This window comes from Heloderma suspectum, chromosome 4 (genome assembly GCF_057233095.1).
Source record: "Heloderma suspectum isolate Gila_16-S chromosome 4, 16-S_ref, whole genome shotgun sequence".
Taxonomy (NCBI): domain Eukaryota; kingdom Metazoa; phylum Chordata; class Lepidosauria; order Squamata; family Helodermatidae; genus Heloderma; species Heloderma suspectum.
The window spans coordinates 12,596,739-12,613,449 of record NC_139461.1 but is presented as its reverse complement, the minus strand read 5'-3'; the positions used below and the strand labels follow the sequence as shown (position 1 = coordinate 12,613,449).

General features: G+C 42.8%; 1 protein-coding gene across 36 annotated transcripts in view; it reads right to left on the bottom strand.

Moving 5' to 3' along the window:
• Window positions 1-16,711, bottom strand: part of PTK2 (protein tyrosine kinase 2) — a 332,755-nt gene that overhangs the window by 24,211 nt on the left and 291,833 nt on the right. For all 36 annotated transcript variants that reach the window (XM_084848676.1, XM_084848672.1, XM_084848681.1 and 33 more), the window contains 4 exons: window positions 13,692-13,778; window positions 10,784-10,921; window positions 8,892-9,023; window positions 29-91 (listed from right to left, as the gene is read on the bottom strand). In XM_084848676.1, the coding sequence (XP_084704802.1) occupies window positions 29-91; window positions 8,892-9,023; window positions 10,784-10,921; window positions 13,692-13,778 (420 nt within the window). The remainder of the gene's footprint in view (window positions 1-28; window positions 92-8,891; window positions 9,024-10,783; window positions 10,922-13,691; window positions 13,779-16,711) is intronic.

Below are 16,711 nucleotides of genomic sequence, written 5' to 3'. Positions count from 1 at the left end.
TAGATGAAAATATGGTATATGTGCTTACCGGACCCTGGAGACTCCCATCTTCTCGATCAATGCTCCCTCTGGAGAGCCTCACATCAGGTTTCTAAGAAAATGAAAAGAGATGTGGTTTTGTATTGGGGGTTTAAAGAGCCTTACAAGTCAAATAGCCTAGGAATAAGAATGCTTAGTCAAGGCAAAGAAAGCAGTCCAGGAAGGGGGGAAAAAGAAAGAGTATACTTTGACTAATACAGATGCTATTTCATTCCTTCTCCTCACGCCCCCGCTTTGTCCCCACAACATGCTCTTGCAAAATAGTGACTAAACCTTCCAAAAGCCTTCTTAAGTTTTTTCTCTCTCTTTCTAGCTACCCGCTTTCTGCTTGTATATAAATGGCTTTGAGATAAATATTGATAGTACCATTTCCCCAAGACAACATTGGAAAACCTGCATTTTAATTCTCGCAGGAGCAGCAGCTATGCCACAGCCGTCGTTTATTGCGCTTTTCTTCCTAACAGTGAAAATTTAAACCACAGGATGAGAAACGCTGCACATTAATTCCTGTTTCCTGCTTGAGGAAGGCTTAAATGTACTTGGCTCCATCTCCAAGCTTCCCAAATGGGGCCAATTACCAAAGCTCTTTAAAAGCACAGAGATGCAGAAAGTTAGTAAGGCAGCCTGGATGCAATACACCTCTGCTAGCAGGAACAGAAGTGAACAAAATTCACTTTTTATTATTTCTTTGGGAAAGGCAGAGAAATAAAGAATCAATTGGATTTTGAAAATAAGAGATCATGTATGTGTTGATGCATGTTCCCTGAATTCCTAAGGATCATGCCCATACTATGATACTTAATTACACAACAAAAGCCTGGGAAAGACCTTCCAAAAGTCAAGTCAGTCGAAGAAAAAAGACGAAATATGTTTTGAACAACGGAGCAGAAATAATCTATACAAGTTTTTGCAATGAAAATAGCATTTTTTAATTTATTCACCAACCTTTAAATATCTGGTTCATTTAGCAGTGTGTGACTGCTATAATAAGCAAGCCTACCGTCTTGCACATGCAATGTTAAAAGGCTGTTAAACACTTCATCAGAGTTAGGCTAAAGCAGAATATCTTAAGCTATAGGTTGCAAACGACAGATACAAGGAATAAAAGGTTGAACTGCTACACATAATTTCCAGCACGAAATGTCTTTATCTAGCCTAGATTTGGATTAAGACGTGGGTTCAAATCCCAGCCCAATGGGTGGCCTTGGGAAATCATTCTCTTTTAGTTTAACCTACCTTACAGAGCATACGTCAGGGGGAACAGAAGTAATCCCATGTAAATAACCCTTTGGAGGATATTTACTCTACCTTGGGTTTCACTACTGTTTGTCCATTGGTAAATGACTGGGCTCCCATACAGCTGAACAGTACAGGACTGAGATGCTTACTAATGAAAACTGTTACAAGAATAACTAACCTTGTTTGCTGACCTTTCTACAAATGAATGGAGGAATAGGCAATGGCAGTCTTACAAATACTCAGTGAGAATTCAGCCTCTCCCCTCTGCCTTTCATTTCCATGGGGCTGTCCTAAACTTTTAGAGTAGGGGGAGGGAACCTCAGGCCTGAGTCCCCCTGGGGCTCCCCAGATGGCCCCTCCTCCTTTCCCCTGGCCACCAATCCTTTGGTTGGTTTCCCAGCTTCTGTGCAGTTTTCCCCCATACTATGACGTTGAAACGCTTCTCCTAAGGCTTAGTTACTGGCAGTATGAACTTTAAGCTACAATATGGTGGTATTTTAGCCCTGCCCCTTTTGCCTTTGGCCCCACCCACCAGGGGAACATGGCCCCTGAGATGGAATTTGGCCCTTGGGCTGAAAGAGGTGCCCCACCCCTGCTTTAGAGCCCTAAGAGGATGGGGAACCTCTTTCAACCCGAGGGCCAAATTCCAATTAGGAGATGCTCTCCACGGCCCCGTCCTGCTTTTTCTAGCCAGAAACAGCAGTACGGTAGTGATGTGTGTACACGTTCCAATTCTCTCCATTCTGTGAATGCCTAACTACCCTTAAAGTTGAGAGATGAAACACATGCAGCCATTTTTGCAATGAACTGTCCACCTACTGGAGAATGGGGCTGTTAGCCACAACCAGATTTTAAAAGCCAGGACAAGCGCTGCAGCTGTGGATGTGGGAAAGGGTACACTAATGGCAGTATTACGGGATCTTTTCAAGCAAAAGGATCTGTTTAGCCGGGGTGGTGGTGGTATTCTTAGAAACAGTAAGGAACTGTCAAAGGAACTAATAGGGGCTCTATTAGTAAGAATTCCTATGGCATGGCAAGGCACATCACCTCACCAGCTTCTCAAAGGTTCCGGAGTCCTTTTGTCATTGATTATTGCCTTACTTGGCACACATGAGCATCATAATGGTGGCCATTTTGCACTCTGGACCTTCCTGTGGCAGAGGGGAATAACAATGGAGATCCCGCCACATGACACAGTGAGCCCCCACCCCACCCTGGCCCCCTTAACCTCACTGCAGGGGGTAGCTAGCTGGAGTGGTTTCCTAACCATCGTGGTTGGGATTTTGACCCCACACATGACACACTAAGCCACCATAGTTCACTCAAAAATGCAAACCAGGGTGGCTTAGCGAGACATCTGAACAGGCCCCAAGTCTCTTAAAGACTTAGTTTTTTACTCATTTCTGTAAAATTGCATAATTTCATCCAGAGGAGTATGGTCAAAATAGGAGCAACTAATTTTGACAACACAACAGAGCAGGTGAAGGCTGAAGGGAAGATTTGCTGCTGTTCCTCAACAGGTCTCATATTTGGGAGATATCTGCAGTGCCAAAAAAACCAGGTCAGGTGAATCTCAAGGAAACATGTACAGGGAAAACTTCAGTATTTGGCTTCTGATGTTTTCAGTGTTAGGAATGATCCATACATTATTGCAGAAGTAGGGGAGCTGCTTCCTCATGAAGCAGCCCCACTCTGCTCCAGTAACATCTAGATGGAGGAAATAAGTAGGTGGACCAAGTGACACGGCTCCTTCCCAGATGGTCAGAACCTGGCCCCAGAGAGGGCAAAGCTGACTTGGGAAAGAAGAGAACCATGCCATTTGCTCCTCCAGTGCAATTCCCCCAACCCATACATTACCAGAGAGGTCTTGATCACGGGAAAGCAGTACCTGCATGGCTACAGTACTGTATGAACTGGCCCACAGATACAAGTGCACAGGCCATTAATCAAGTCCTATTTTTTGTTCACTGCCAGCTTTGCAGAATCCAAAGTTAAAGGATACATGGGTTTGGTGTACAGCCAGCAATAACCTCCATAGTTTTATCTGGGCTGCATCCCAATTAAAGACATTATAATCAATTAATCATATGACTGTTAGTCAAGTAGTCTATCAATTAAATTTGTATATGGCTAAAAATACTTTTGAAACAAAAAACATTTTTTCCTGTTTAGATGATGTGTTGTGGCAGTTGTCATTTTAGAAGAGGGATTCCTCCTGTGTGAGAGAATATACAATTTCTATGAACACTTGAATTAAAAATTAAACTGTTGCCTGATTAATCAAAGGTATCTTTGTAGCCCATTAAAAGTTTTTAATCAATTCATCTAGCCGATCAATTAATTAAATGTTGTAGCCCTTGTTTTGGCTAGCCTTTTGGGGAACCCAGTGCTATTGATGGTCACCCTGTCCCATCATGTGCCTGGTGCCCACAGATTCTATTCAATGTGCCATATGTCAACTTCCCACATTATATGTGAAAGGGAAAATGGTTCTTCTGTTCATCTTCTGTTCATCTTTGTTTATAATTAGACATATCCTTCAGCCCTACAGACAATAATGTCCTGCTAGCAAAGTGAAGTGGCTGGAAAACTACAATGCCAATCTTGTAGACTGACTCACACTCCCAGCAGGGGAATCTGCTATTAATCAGTCCTTTACCTTCCAGTGATTATCTCCACTTCTATATAAGTGAGATTTGTTTTAGCAGAGGGATTCCCAGGAGTCTTGTGTTATTCTTATATTAGTAAAGTAGTAGGAATTTCAGATTACGGTCTGTAGTATCACAAATACCGCAAGCTTTTTCTCAGCCTTTGCTACCAGCACAAATTCTATGGAAAAGTAACTAACAAACAAGTTGTCATTACCTTTTGCATTAATTAACTATTTGGAGTTATTCTAACTGCATGCCTCAAGTGAAGCTTCGCTGTTTCCAAAATGCGGCATCAATTGCTTTCTCTTACAGCTGGGGAATATGGTACTATTGTGTTTCATCAAACAAAAGTAAAACGTACCAAGCCAAAGCCGTAAGTGGTACTTCTAAGGCATAAACAGGCCATTCCCACTCATGCCCCTGTCTAAGGACAGAACTAAGCAAGGGTTTCTGGAATGTTATTAGTTGGAAAGATCTTTTCAACTGTGCCTAATTTTTAGGGAAGATCCCAGGTGTAGCACAGTGGCTTAGAGAGTGAACTGTGAAGTTCCCCTTGCCTCAGCTATAGGAAAGCCACTCACACAGCTTTCCCCAACCTGGTGCCATCCAGATGTGTTGGACTGCAACTTCCATGTGACAGGAGTTGCAGTCCAACACATCTTGATGGTATCAGGTGAAGAAGGCTACGCTAACCCAGCAGCTCTCCCTACCACATTTGCCATGTGAGGATAACACTACGGACCAACTTTACAGACTTATCAAAATGATTACTGTTATAAGAATGGCATAAGATTTGGTACATGACTTTTCTTATATCCCTCTTCCCTCCCTGTCCCCCTTTTTACTTGTGTATCCTGTCTATTACACTGTAAGCTAATGGGTAGGGACAGCCGCCTTGTGAGTGTGTGTGCTTTAATTAGTACAGCACCTATACATTTAAAGTGTGTTATAAACAATATGTGGAGTTCTTTGAACACTCTAAAGTGCTATATAAGGGTTAAATATTATTTTTATTTGAGGCTTTACAAACAAAGGAGAGGCAGAGATAGTTGTTATCTCTGTTCCCTTGGAAAGTTCCAGACCATCACAGTGCCCAAATCTGCCTAACCTCTTTCAAATTGCCCAGTCTGATACTGGCCTAAAGACTACTGCAGAGCCACCAAAATGTGTGAGGGCCTGACTTTACATATATATTTTCTAAAGGTGTACAATAAAAGTTTCTATTATAGGGGAAGTTGAAGCCTTTTCCCCTCCGCCAAAAATGCAACTACCCCAGCCGTATGGAACAACAGATAATATACTGAAGGCAGGGCACTGTAGCTGCAAGTGAATCCGAAGGAGGCCTCTGGGCAGCCTTGCACTGATTGCTCTCACAGTTCTGACACACGTGTCAGAGGAAAAGTACTATGATCTTGCAATTGAGACTGAAGATATATCTGATGAGGCTGACTTTGACTATGTTGTGATTTTGAAATATAAAAATTAAAACAGAATTTTTAAAAGAAAGTATTTACTAAAATGCAAGTTAAAATGTAAAACAGAAACTATTATATACATTGCAAGGATAGTATTTCCCTGGATACTTAATCTTAACTGAAAAAGCATCCATATCTTGACAGGTGAACATGTTAATTTTGTTTTCATTAGCTTAGTAGATACGTATTTTTTAATGCTGCTGAAGAAGAAAAATATTATTTTCCCATGGAAAAAATGTCATTCTTAAAGAAATTATTCTGAAATGTCCATGCATTGACTCTCCAACTGCTTAAGACATGGAGTGAGAATGGAGCACACGTACTATGATAAGGTACTGTGCTTGCTGCCACCAGTAGAAAAGGATGGTGGTAGTGATATCTTGCCCAGCAATTATACCCCAATAGGGCATTGCCTGATTGTGGCATAGTTTCTGGTAGCAGGAAAAAGGACAAAATGTTGGTGTGTAGTATACAGTTGAAATACCAGGCCTTGTGGCTCTAGGAGGTTTTTTTTTTTCCTTAACTTGGGAAAGAAAATATTTATTCCATGTATGTTATACACATTTTGCACCATCTATTCCACATCTTTTCCATGATACTGCCATAAATTACTTCCATACACTGCAGATCTCTTCATCATTTTGAAGCCTCTGGGGCCCAAATTAGATAAAAGGGTATAAGTAATAGCCCTTTTTTGCCTTATTTGGCAAAATTAGGGCACACCATTCAATTTTACAGCTGTTCCTTTAAATGTGTCCTTCCCCACCCCCCACCCAAAAAATACAAGAAAGTTTCTAGAGAAGTTTTAACCCAAGGTTCAGGAGGCTATAGCCTACCAAAAATGTAGAGATTATGTAGTTCTCAGAGGTCTGCCACAAAATGATACGAAAGGGGCCTCGCCTCATGGCCTAGGGACAGTTTTTCCTTGCCCAAGAACCTGAGTACAAGACAGAGGTGGGATCTGAACCTCAAGCCACTCAGTCCACAGTTCTCTGCTCCAACAGAACATCCATTTCACAGGAGACAAGCCAATTAATTTCCCCAAATCACTTCCTGTCAGGGTTCCCCTTATGACCTGGATCCCCTGAGCAACTCCTTAGGGATCTCTTAAGGACTTAAGAGTCTCATCTTCCTTCTTTTCAACTTCCCCTTCCTAATAACGTGGGGTTTAAGCTGTAGATGTGGGGTGATTGACACTCCAGACACCTGCTTACTGGTAAATTTTAAACAAGCAAATCACAACTAAAGGTATTTACACAATGCGCTGAGTTATACAAAGGGGATTAAGAGAAAATAAAAGTTGCAAAATGCAAGTTCCTTTACCCTAGCTGCATTTAGACTCCTCTAGGCTGCTTCTTTCTGCTCTGGTCTTCTGACTCTGCTCTCACTGCCCTGGTCTTTCTGACTGTCTCTTTTTATACCTTCCTCCCCCAAAACGGAAAGTACTGTTTCAAACCTGAAGAAATAAACTTAACTGGGGAAATGAAACTTAACCGGGGAAATGAGACTACTCCTCTCAGGGATACTCCCTCCCAACAAACAACAACAACAACCCAGGTCTCCAAGCCTGACCATTTTTTCCCTTTGCCTCTGTAGGCCTCAAACCTTCACACTTCCAAATAAAATGCCTCTAAAATTAATACACCACTCAGTCGTGCTAGTAACCCAGAGCATGTATAATGCAGCACCCACCAGCTTGTTTGGTAGGAAAACTTGGCACCTTGAAGGAATAACCCCTCCTCCCTTCTGGTCTTTCAGCTCTCTGCCAGGGTGAGGGACAACCTAGAGAGGGATTCCCTCTTGGCTAAGGTTGCCACCAGGAGCCAACCAGTTCTTCTTCTGCTGCTGCTAATGTTCCTCCTCCTCCTAATGGCTGTGTTTTATTTATCTATTGCTGGGCTCTCAAAAAGGATAGAGCACTGAGGAGTCTGCCAGCCTATGACAAAAGCAGGAAGTCATCTGGGGGTTGAGTGAGGGCACCCTCCTTATCTGGAAACAAGATCCGGAGCCTGCCTTTCTGGCCCCAAAAGAAAGCTTAATCCCTAAACTACCTGTTCTCCACTCAAGGAGAGAACTTGTAAATATTGTCACCACAATGACATAAAATTGGGGGGGATAGCTAATACCCTGGAAGACAGAAACAAAATTCAAAGTGATCTTGATAGGCTGGAGCGCTGGGCAGAAAACAACAGAATGGCATTTAATAGGGATAAATGCCAAGTTCTGCACCTAGGAAAAAGAAACCAAATGCACAGTTACAAGATGGGGGAGACTTGGCTCAACAATACTACAAGCGAGAAGGACCTTGAAATTGTTGTTGATCGCAAGCTGAATACGAGCCAACAATGTGATGTGGCTGCAAAAAAGGTAAATGCTCTTTTGGGCTGCATTAACAGAAGTATAGCTTCCAAATCACGTGACGTACTAGTTCCCCTCTACTCAGCACTGGTTAGGCCTCTTCTGGAGCACTGTATCCAGTTCTGGGCACCACACTTTTAAGAAGGATGGAGACAAATTGGAGAGGGTTCAGAGGAGGGCAACGAAGTTGATCAGGGGACTGGAAACAAAGCCCTATGAGGAGAGATGGAAAGAACTGGGCATGTTTAGCCTTCAGAAGAAAAGACTGAGGGGAGATATGATAGCGCTCTTCAGGTACTTGAAAGGTTGTCACAGAGAGGAAGGCCAGGATCTCTTCTCGATCATCCTGGAGTGCAGGACACGGAATCATGGGCTCAAGTGACAGGAAGCCTGATTCCAGCTGAACATCAGGAAAAACTTCCTGACAACGGAACCAATTATCTATGGAGGTGGTGGGCTCTCCCACACTGGAGGCATTCAAGATGAAGCTGGACAGTCACCTCTCAGGGATGCTTTGACTTGGATGCCTGCATTGGGCAGGGGGTTGGACTTGATGGTCTTATAGGCCCCTTCCAACCCTACTATTCTATGATTCTATGATGTATGATTCTATAATCCAAAGCATAGTAAGGCAAACTTCACACCAGAAATTCTGAGCTTTTTTCCTTTCCTCTCAACAGCAGTCCCACTAACCGCTGGGCACTCAGCTTTTGAAACCCAGAGAAATGTCAAAAGCAACGTTTTTAATGTAGTATCAGAAAGTGGTACTAAAGCATCAGAAGCCCTGATGCAACTGCACATTTTTGAAAGGTACATTGTACCTTTCTTCTTAAGGACTCCAAGTGGATTATATAAAATTGAACAGACTAACAAAGTTAAGATTCATAGATCACACTTGTGGGAAAATTTGTGGGCACCAGACATTAAGTGGATCTCACCCATGAGTGGTATCTGTAATGATCAGAAATAAAATAGTGTAATTTGTAATTATCAGAAATAAAAAATCTGGGAGTATGTCGATTATGCAAATGGTGCATCTGACTTCCAAGTCTGCACCGAACTTGCCTGAAAGAAGAAGACTATATTAGTTAGTGACAGAGATAAACAACAGCACAGTGGAATGTATTACCAGGAATCGTTCTTCCTTTTCCAACCATCGCTGGTCTTCCTCCATTTCTTGTTGCTGTCGTATCAACCTCTCCTCCATCAGATGTGCTGGTAGAACTTGCCCCATTCCTCGCAGATCCAAGCTACCAGAATCCTACCCCAAAGGGGGCGGGGGGAGCAAGAAAGAGAGAGAAACACTGAAGTTTTAATACTTTGTTGTATTTTTTTATTTATTAACATAACCATCTACCCTGCCTTTCTTGAAGAAGCAGTCTTTTGGGGCTAGATAAAAATCAGAGTTAGCAATTAACTTATTAAACATGGTGCAGCCCAACCCAATTCACTGGTAAATCCATGGATAAATAGTAAGAAACTTGTCATAAACACAGCAGAATTAAAAAAGCAGAAGAGATACACTTTACCTAACAGAGGACAAGTTTGCACAAGAGACCTAAAAAGCTTCTATATAGTCAGAAGCATTCAGATGACTGTAGCAGCAACTGATTCAAACAGTTACTGTAATTATCCAGAGAGCCCTGTTCCAACACTACAATCCATCTAGTTGCCCTCCAGCAACATTCTTATAGCACCCAAGAGAAACAGGAAACTTGCTGAGCTGCTCAAACTTCCTTGTTCTTCCCCAGCATGCAAGAATCCCCATACTACCAATGGGTAAGCAAGAAATGGCTTTCTGGCTGCCTGTAGCACCCCACTTGAATGCTCTTTTTAGGCTGCACATTACCAGAATATAAGGGGGTTAATTGTTGTCAAAACTATCTAATGAGTTCTGCAGCAGATCCCATGCTTAGGAATACTGTTGGCTTTGTCCAAGCTTTGAATATTTATGGAGCCAGACAGCCCTGCACACACCAATAAGAACTAGTTTAAAAATAAAATAAAGGGGTGGGGGGTCTTGGACCAGCAAATCAGTTGGAGGAGGAGAAGGATGAAAACAGTGATTGTTTTCACTCTGAATTTTGTATGTCATTATAATCCCTTGACTGCTAGTTTTGCTGAGGAAGGAACTGTTCCCCTGCTGTTACTGGGACCACTTACAAATCCAAGAAAATACCATATATTGGTAGAATGTTTTCAGCTCAAAGTTTAGCCTCTTTCAGAAGGGTATATTAGCTGGTAGTCAAAGTAAGAACTGCTGCAGGAGAAGAGCTTTGGGAAAAGGCAGGCCACTAGCTTGTCTGCAGAAGGACAGAAGAGGGAGAGGAGATTCTAAATGCTTGTAACTCCCTGAAGAAAAGTGTGACACTGACACCGGGTTCCATTTCCCCCCAGCAAATGGCAGCTGGGTCATCTAGCTGGATGTCACTGTCATCTGGATCTGGCTGCTAGGCTACAGCACCGAAGCATGTTTTCACTGCGCTGTTGATTCTCGGAGAAAACTAACCAGTCCCCTCAGAAAAGCAATGCATCCTGTGACCTGGTTTCATGAAAAACATAAGCCCCCATCAGGCGTTCAAAATGAATGCGTGAAGGAGGGTGGGTTCCCCTCCTAGCCCCAGCCCCAACATCCCTGTCCCTACAGAGGGGGCACCTTGAGCATGAAGGTCCATGCAACTTGTTGGGAGACATTTCCTGACAAATCCATGTGGGCATTCCATTCCAACATAACATTTTCCACATGTATTTTTTCATGGTAATCATGTCAAAACATTACACTGGAATAGGGCAGCAATCCTGATAGCATTGATTGTTTCATACGTTATATAGTGGGTGTCTTTAAGTATCAGACTGTCTGTAAGGCAAAAAGCTGAGACCAACTAATTATATGGGAGTAATGAAATATCACTGAAAGAGGAGCAAAAAGGAACAGGAAAAGAATGAGTGAGCACACAGTAGCTAGAAAGCAAGAGTTTTCTTCACTGCTCTCAGTTCGCTAAGTATCTGAGTAGACATTACCTCCATGTTGGGTTGCCACATGGATATTTCTTGAGGCCGATGGTTCCAGGAATCTGTCTGATCCAAGAGAGAGGCCTGGCCTGGATAAATGCTACCCGCCATAGCTGGAATCCCATGGGAACTGGGATAGCCTGAGACCTACCCAAAAATATTGAGAAATGCTTGAACACACTGAATAGCCTCTGGTTAGACATTTTAGGAATTCATCATCATAAATCAGATGGGGGGGAGTATAAATAATAATTCAAGCAAGAAAAATAAAAGACAGCGATGCTTTCACTCACAACGTGAGATATCCTTAGATTCTTTCTAAATATGCACCTAATATTTAGCTCTGTATTGAGATATAATTTATTCCCTGAAAAAGGAAACTTTAAATGCTTTTATTGAATAAGCGCTTATCAGAACACTTGACACATGAATTATAAATACACTTATTTACTCACACTAAGAATCATTATACTTGCATTTCCCTACACATCCTGCTGAATTTAGCCTCGAGTATATCCTTATAAAGCTTATATGTCTGGGGTGACAGCAGGCAATTAGTTAGCAAAAGTAGCTGGAGGATGCCCCAACAATTTCTCCATTATGATTCAAAGCCACTTTAAAATGAGACTGGCTTTAAATGTACAGCAATGCCTCTATATAGACATACTGCAAACTTTGCATGCATCTGTGTGTTCTTGCAATAATTCTGCCAGAAATCCTGGCTGGTACAAGATCAAAGTTAAAGCAAGGCAAGGCAAAAAAGAAAACAAAGAGGTGGGGAAGGGGATGTTGTTTTCTCTAAGAAAATCTGACAGCCTTCAAAGAGACCACTGGGGATCGGAACACTGAATTCTTCTTTCACATTTGCAGTTTACAGCTGATCAAAGGGGTGTATTTGCTCAAGTCCTGGATAAACGAGAAATGTTTCTGCTCCACCTTTGAGACAACAACCCCCATATTTATTCTTTCAGTTCTGACTTCCTTCTGTTTAATCCCATACCTTTGTCTCACTCTCACCTATATTTCCTGCTGGTGGATTTACCAATGTATCAAAATTAAAAATGGCAAAGATGGAGCTTCTATACTTTCTGTTCAAATCTGCACAATTCCCACACTCCTCTCTAAGGTGAGATGCTGCTTTTTCCTTCATCCCCAGATTCTCACCTTTCAGAAAACTCTGACTAGGTCCTTATCTAGCCACATCCAAGCTAATGCAAAGGCCTGCCGCTTGTTCCTTTTCATTGTTATCAACATCCACCAATTTCTCTCTGTATCTGCTAAAATCCTCACTCATGCTCTACTTGGCTTTCCTCTAAGCTACTATAATCTCCTCTTCACTGGCATTACTGCTGCCTTTCTTCTCTTGACTCAAGTTTGGAATACCCTGCTAAACTCATCCGCTGTATATAATTTCCATGGGTATGCCGTTATGATCAAGTCACCCCCCATCATGAAAGTCCTCTGAACTCTCTCTGCATCCGCATCTCCTTCAAGCTCATAGTCCTTCACCATCACCCTGTTGCAGGCACAAAAGCTCCATGTGTAGAAGCTCTAGACATATTTGTCTAGAATTTTTCCCTCAAGATCAATTCACAGACCATCACAAATTTGAAATGTCCCAATCCTTTGAGAGCCATTTTGGTCTACATGTATTACTCCTTTAACAGGGAAGAGCGATAACTCAGTGGCAAACAGATGCTTCCCATGCAGAAGATCCCATGTTCAATCCCCAACATCTGCAGTTAAAGAAGGGGTGGGCAACTTGGGGCCTTCTGATATTGGTGGACTGCAAATCCCATCATCCCTCACCACTGGCTATGCTGGCTAGGGCTGATGGGAGTTGCAGTCCAACATCATCTGGAGGTTGCCAAGCCCTGAGCTAAAGGATCTCAGTTGGCAGGACTGAGAAAAGCCTATCAGTCCTGGGCTAAACAGATCCATAACTTGACAAGATAAGACAGATCATATGTTTATAATAATACTCTGGTGTAACTTCTGCTGCTGTCAATTACTTTTTGTTGTTACTTGGGCACAGTATTTGTTTTTGGCAAGCCAACAAAAACACACAGTTCCTTTGGAAACTCAATTCCAGGGTTGTCTATATTCTAAAATTCCATGATCACAAATAGCAAGCACTACAAGCACAGACATTTGTACTAGGCTCAGAATATATCATTCTGAACACAGCTTTCATTTTAAAAAGTGGGGGGTCTAGTTGTACTTGGAAGTGTGTGGGTACTGCCTAGAAAAATCACAGAGGCTGGGGATGGCTAGGTGGAGTATAGTTTGATGCAAAATAAGAAATGTTTGCACATTTTCTTGGATTTCATCATGTTTATCCCTCTGACAAAGAGAAGTCCTATAATCAAGGACTTAGTCAATTCTGTCCAATGTCTCGCATGCAGTTGGCGATAATGAATGTTTAATGAGAGTAACAGTAGTACAAAAAGTTGAGATGCTCAACAATCTCACAACGATGGCTGGGTACACATGATCATTTTGACCCACAGTGTCAAAATAAGCCATTGTGGTTTGCAACACATGCCAGGTCCCTGTTCCTTAACAAAACCCCCGTTTGTAGGTTGTCGTGTTGTCCAAACCCAGCAAGGGTGGGTAGTTGGTGGAGCTAACAAACCATCCAGAAAGGAAAGGAAAGGAAAGGTTCCTCCTGTGCAAGCACCGAGTCATTGCTGACTCATGGGCTATTTGTGACACGTGACCCAAACCATGGTGGCTTATTTAAGCCTCCGTGGTTCACAATGTTCATGTGAACCAGGTCAATGTGTCAGGACTGCTTACAGTCCACAGGTAATGTGTTCACGACCCCCTTAACTATATGAACCATATTTTCCTTCCTCTTGCAAACATCTACAATGACGAGATAGTAAAGCAGCGAAATCAGGCTGGTACTTTTTACCTGGTAATGATTGGGTTGTACCATATGCTGTGGACTGGGATAAAATCCTTCACTAGATCTTGGACTGGGATAACCAGGTCTGCTGGGCTAGAAAAGGAAAGAAATCACTTTCATTACAAAACCACATAACATAACTCACAACGTTCTACTTAAAAAACAAAATTAAAAAGAGAATAAGGAGTAAGTTGCTTTCATTTATGTATTTAGTTACAGGTCCCATCCTAACCTGCCCAGAGCAACCACCAGAGTTACCATTTGCAGCAACCAAAAAACATACAGTAGACAAGGGCACAATTTTATTACAAAAATCAGGAACAAGGAATAAGGTCAAGGGGGAGTGCCACAAAATGTTGCCGTATGGAATGTTTCTGTTCAGTGTTCCAGTCAGTCAGTCATACACTACTCCAGTGATCTTCACTATTTTTCATGTAGGAGCCACTTTAGTTCTAGACATTGCCACCAAGGCCAATTGGGGGCTTTTTGCAGGCTGTGGGAGGCCTCTCCTATTCCCCCCCAACCCCCAGGTAAGCGCTGTGCTGTGTGACTCAGCTGGAGGCCTTTGTGGACCTTTCCTCCCCATCCCCCTCCACAGCAACCAAGTAAGGCCTCATCAATCAGCCACCGAGCCACCAGGCAGGCACTTGCCGACAAGCTCACATGGTCCTTGGATTGGGATGGATCTTTTTCTAGAAACTGAGAATGTGCTCTGCTCTAACCAATGTTGCAAAATCTTCCAGCGCAGATCTACATTGCTGTCTCTGTCTCACACACACACACACACACACACTTACTTTTGATTTCCTCTCCAATTCCAGTAACTATGCGGTTAGCCAATCACATTGCCCTTTGCCTGCTGAGCTCCTCCCAACCACAGCTAATTGGCTAATTGCCCCTGCGCTCTCCTCTTCCCCACACCCAGCCATCTAAGAGTTGAGGAGCCACATGCAGACTTAACTCTGTCAACCTTGCACCTTCACATAAATGAGAGTTTGTGCACAACCCAAATTTCTATTTGTGCATTTGTATCTATAGGATATTGACAGTATGTGCTTTTCGGCTTGTAACTGCTTTAAGGGGTATGACGGTGCCTCCTACTTATGGGTCATAACTTTGTGAATATCAATCCACTTCGGACATTCCATGTATCCAATTATAGGGAAAGAGCTGGCTAGCAAATATGCAAAAGGCTTAAATAACTATGTGGGATTGGCCATTCCAAAGCCATGTTCTGGCCATAATAATCGCAGGTTTCTTTCTGCTGAAGCCCTTGTAGCACTTCGCCTATCAAAGGTGGGCTTCCACTGCAAGAATATCTTTGGTAGCACATGACTTTTCTATCATTATGGAGTATAATATGTCCAAGTTGATTTATTACTTTCAGAGCTGTGACAGTTTTCCTGAAAGTAGTCTAATCCAGGTTGTGTAGTATTATGTGACTTTGAAAATGACTGTCAATGTCATTTTTTAGGGTAGTTTCCACCCACTTCTTCTTTATTATCCTGTATAAAAATGATCTGGCATGGGTATCTGCTTTTAATGTGCTAACACCAACAGAAGTTTAAAAAAGTCACTGTGGCTGGCCTACTATGCTTTTGATTAAATTATTTGCATAATTTATGGCAATGTCAACTTGGATCCACTAGTTACCAATAAGTTCAAAATGTAATCCTCGCTTCTCCCCTTCTCCACTCTCTCTATTTGTTAGCTTTGCCTTTCCCACTCCTTTTGTCTCCCCCATTACTATAGCTTAGACTGTGAATTCCTTGGGGCAGAGACTTCCTTCTTTTTGTTTATGTTATTCTCTTTGGTGCCATTTCAATAGTATAACCAGAGGTTGGATCCAGTGAAGTGCAAGCAGAGTTTAGTTCATGCAACAGGGCTCTCTTACCACCCTCCCCCCTGCCTGCACTTCCTCCTACATATGCCCGAGGGTCAAGGGGACCTTCTAGAATGGCATGGAATGGAGCAGGAGGGGCTGCAGTGGGAGTGGAGGGTGGGGAATTGGTGGAATATGAGTGGCCACCTTTACACAAACTGAACAGCCTTTCCACTGGCTAAAGGCACCTCTGGATCGATCACGTAGTGCTCCAGCCTTGAATGGATAGTTTAAAACTGCTCCTAATACTCTACGAAGGCATTCTGTCCAGAAAAGTTAACTTTGTAGAGAAGCCTTGTCTCCTTGCTGAGCTTTCTTATATTGAAATGAATGAGTACCTGCTCAAGGGCCCATGCAGTGTAGTCTTGTGATTAATCTCCAGGTGAATGTGTTGATAAGGTGCCACGACCAGACACAAATATCCATGTAAGTACATTGACAAATATATATTAATACAATACACGGGAACTGGCCCTTATTTATCTGGAAAAGTTCTTGGACTACCAAGAGTGTTGCCAGGCCAGAAATATGGGAACCGATAAAATGTCTGTCAATTGAACAGCCTGTCACTTAAGAACGGTTTTTTAATGTTGAGCATTTTGATGTGCTTTCTTCTACATAGCCAATGACCTTGACAAAGCATAACTTATTAGGGCTGCAACATTTAACTGATTGAAGGCACATTCATATGCACTGAGCCCTCACTGGATGGAAGTCTCCAATCTTGGAGGCTTCTAAGTACCCAGTGCCCTGCCGGGCTGCTGCCAACAGGGCAGGAGGAGCAATGGAGGCAATTTTTGCCTCTCTGTCCTCCCTTGTTGTTGTTTTTAATCTAGTTGGGCCTCTGAGCCCACCTAGCAGAGGCATGCTGGCAGGAGCTGGGATGGGGTTGGAGAGGCCATATGGTTCTTCATAATCTGGCTTCTCTTCTCTCCTCCGCTCCCACCACAATACACCCTTTCAGACCTCTCTGAGGTCATCCGAAGCCGCTTTTGTGACCTCGTAATGCAGCCAGCATGGTTCTTTCTGCAGCAGCTGCGAGGGGGCATGGGCAGGGATTAGATTTTAGAGTACCCCTTCTGAGGTTGTGGTAGTATCTACGGAACTCCGAAGGAGGAACTCCAAAGAATCCTACAGTCCCTGT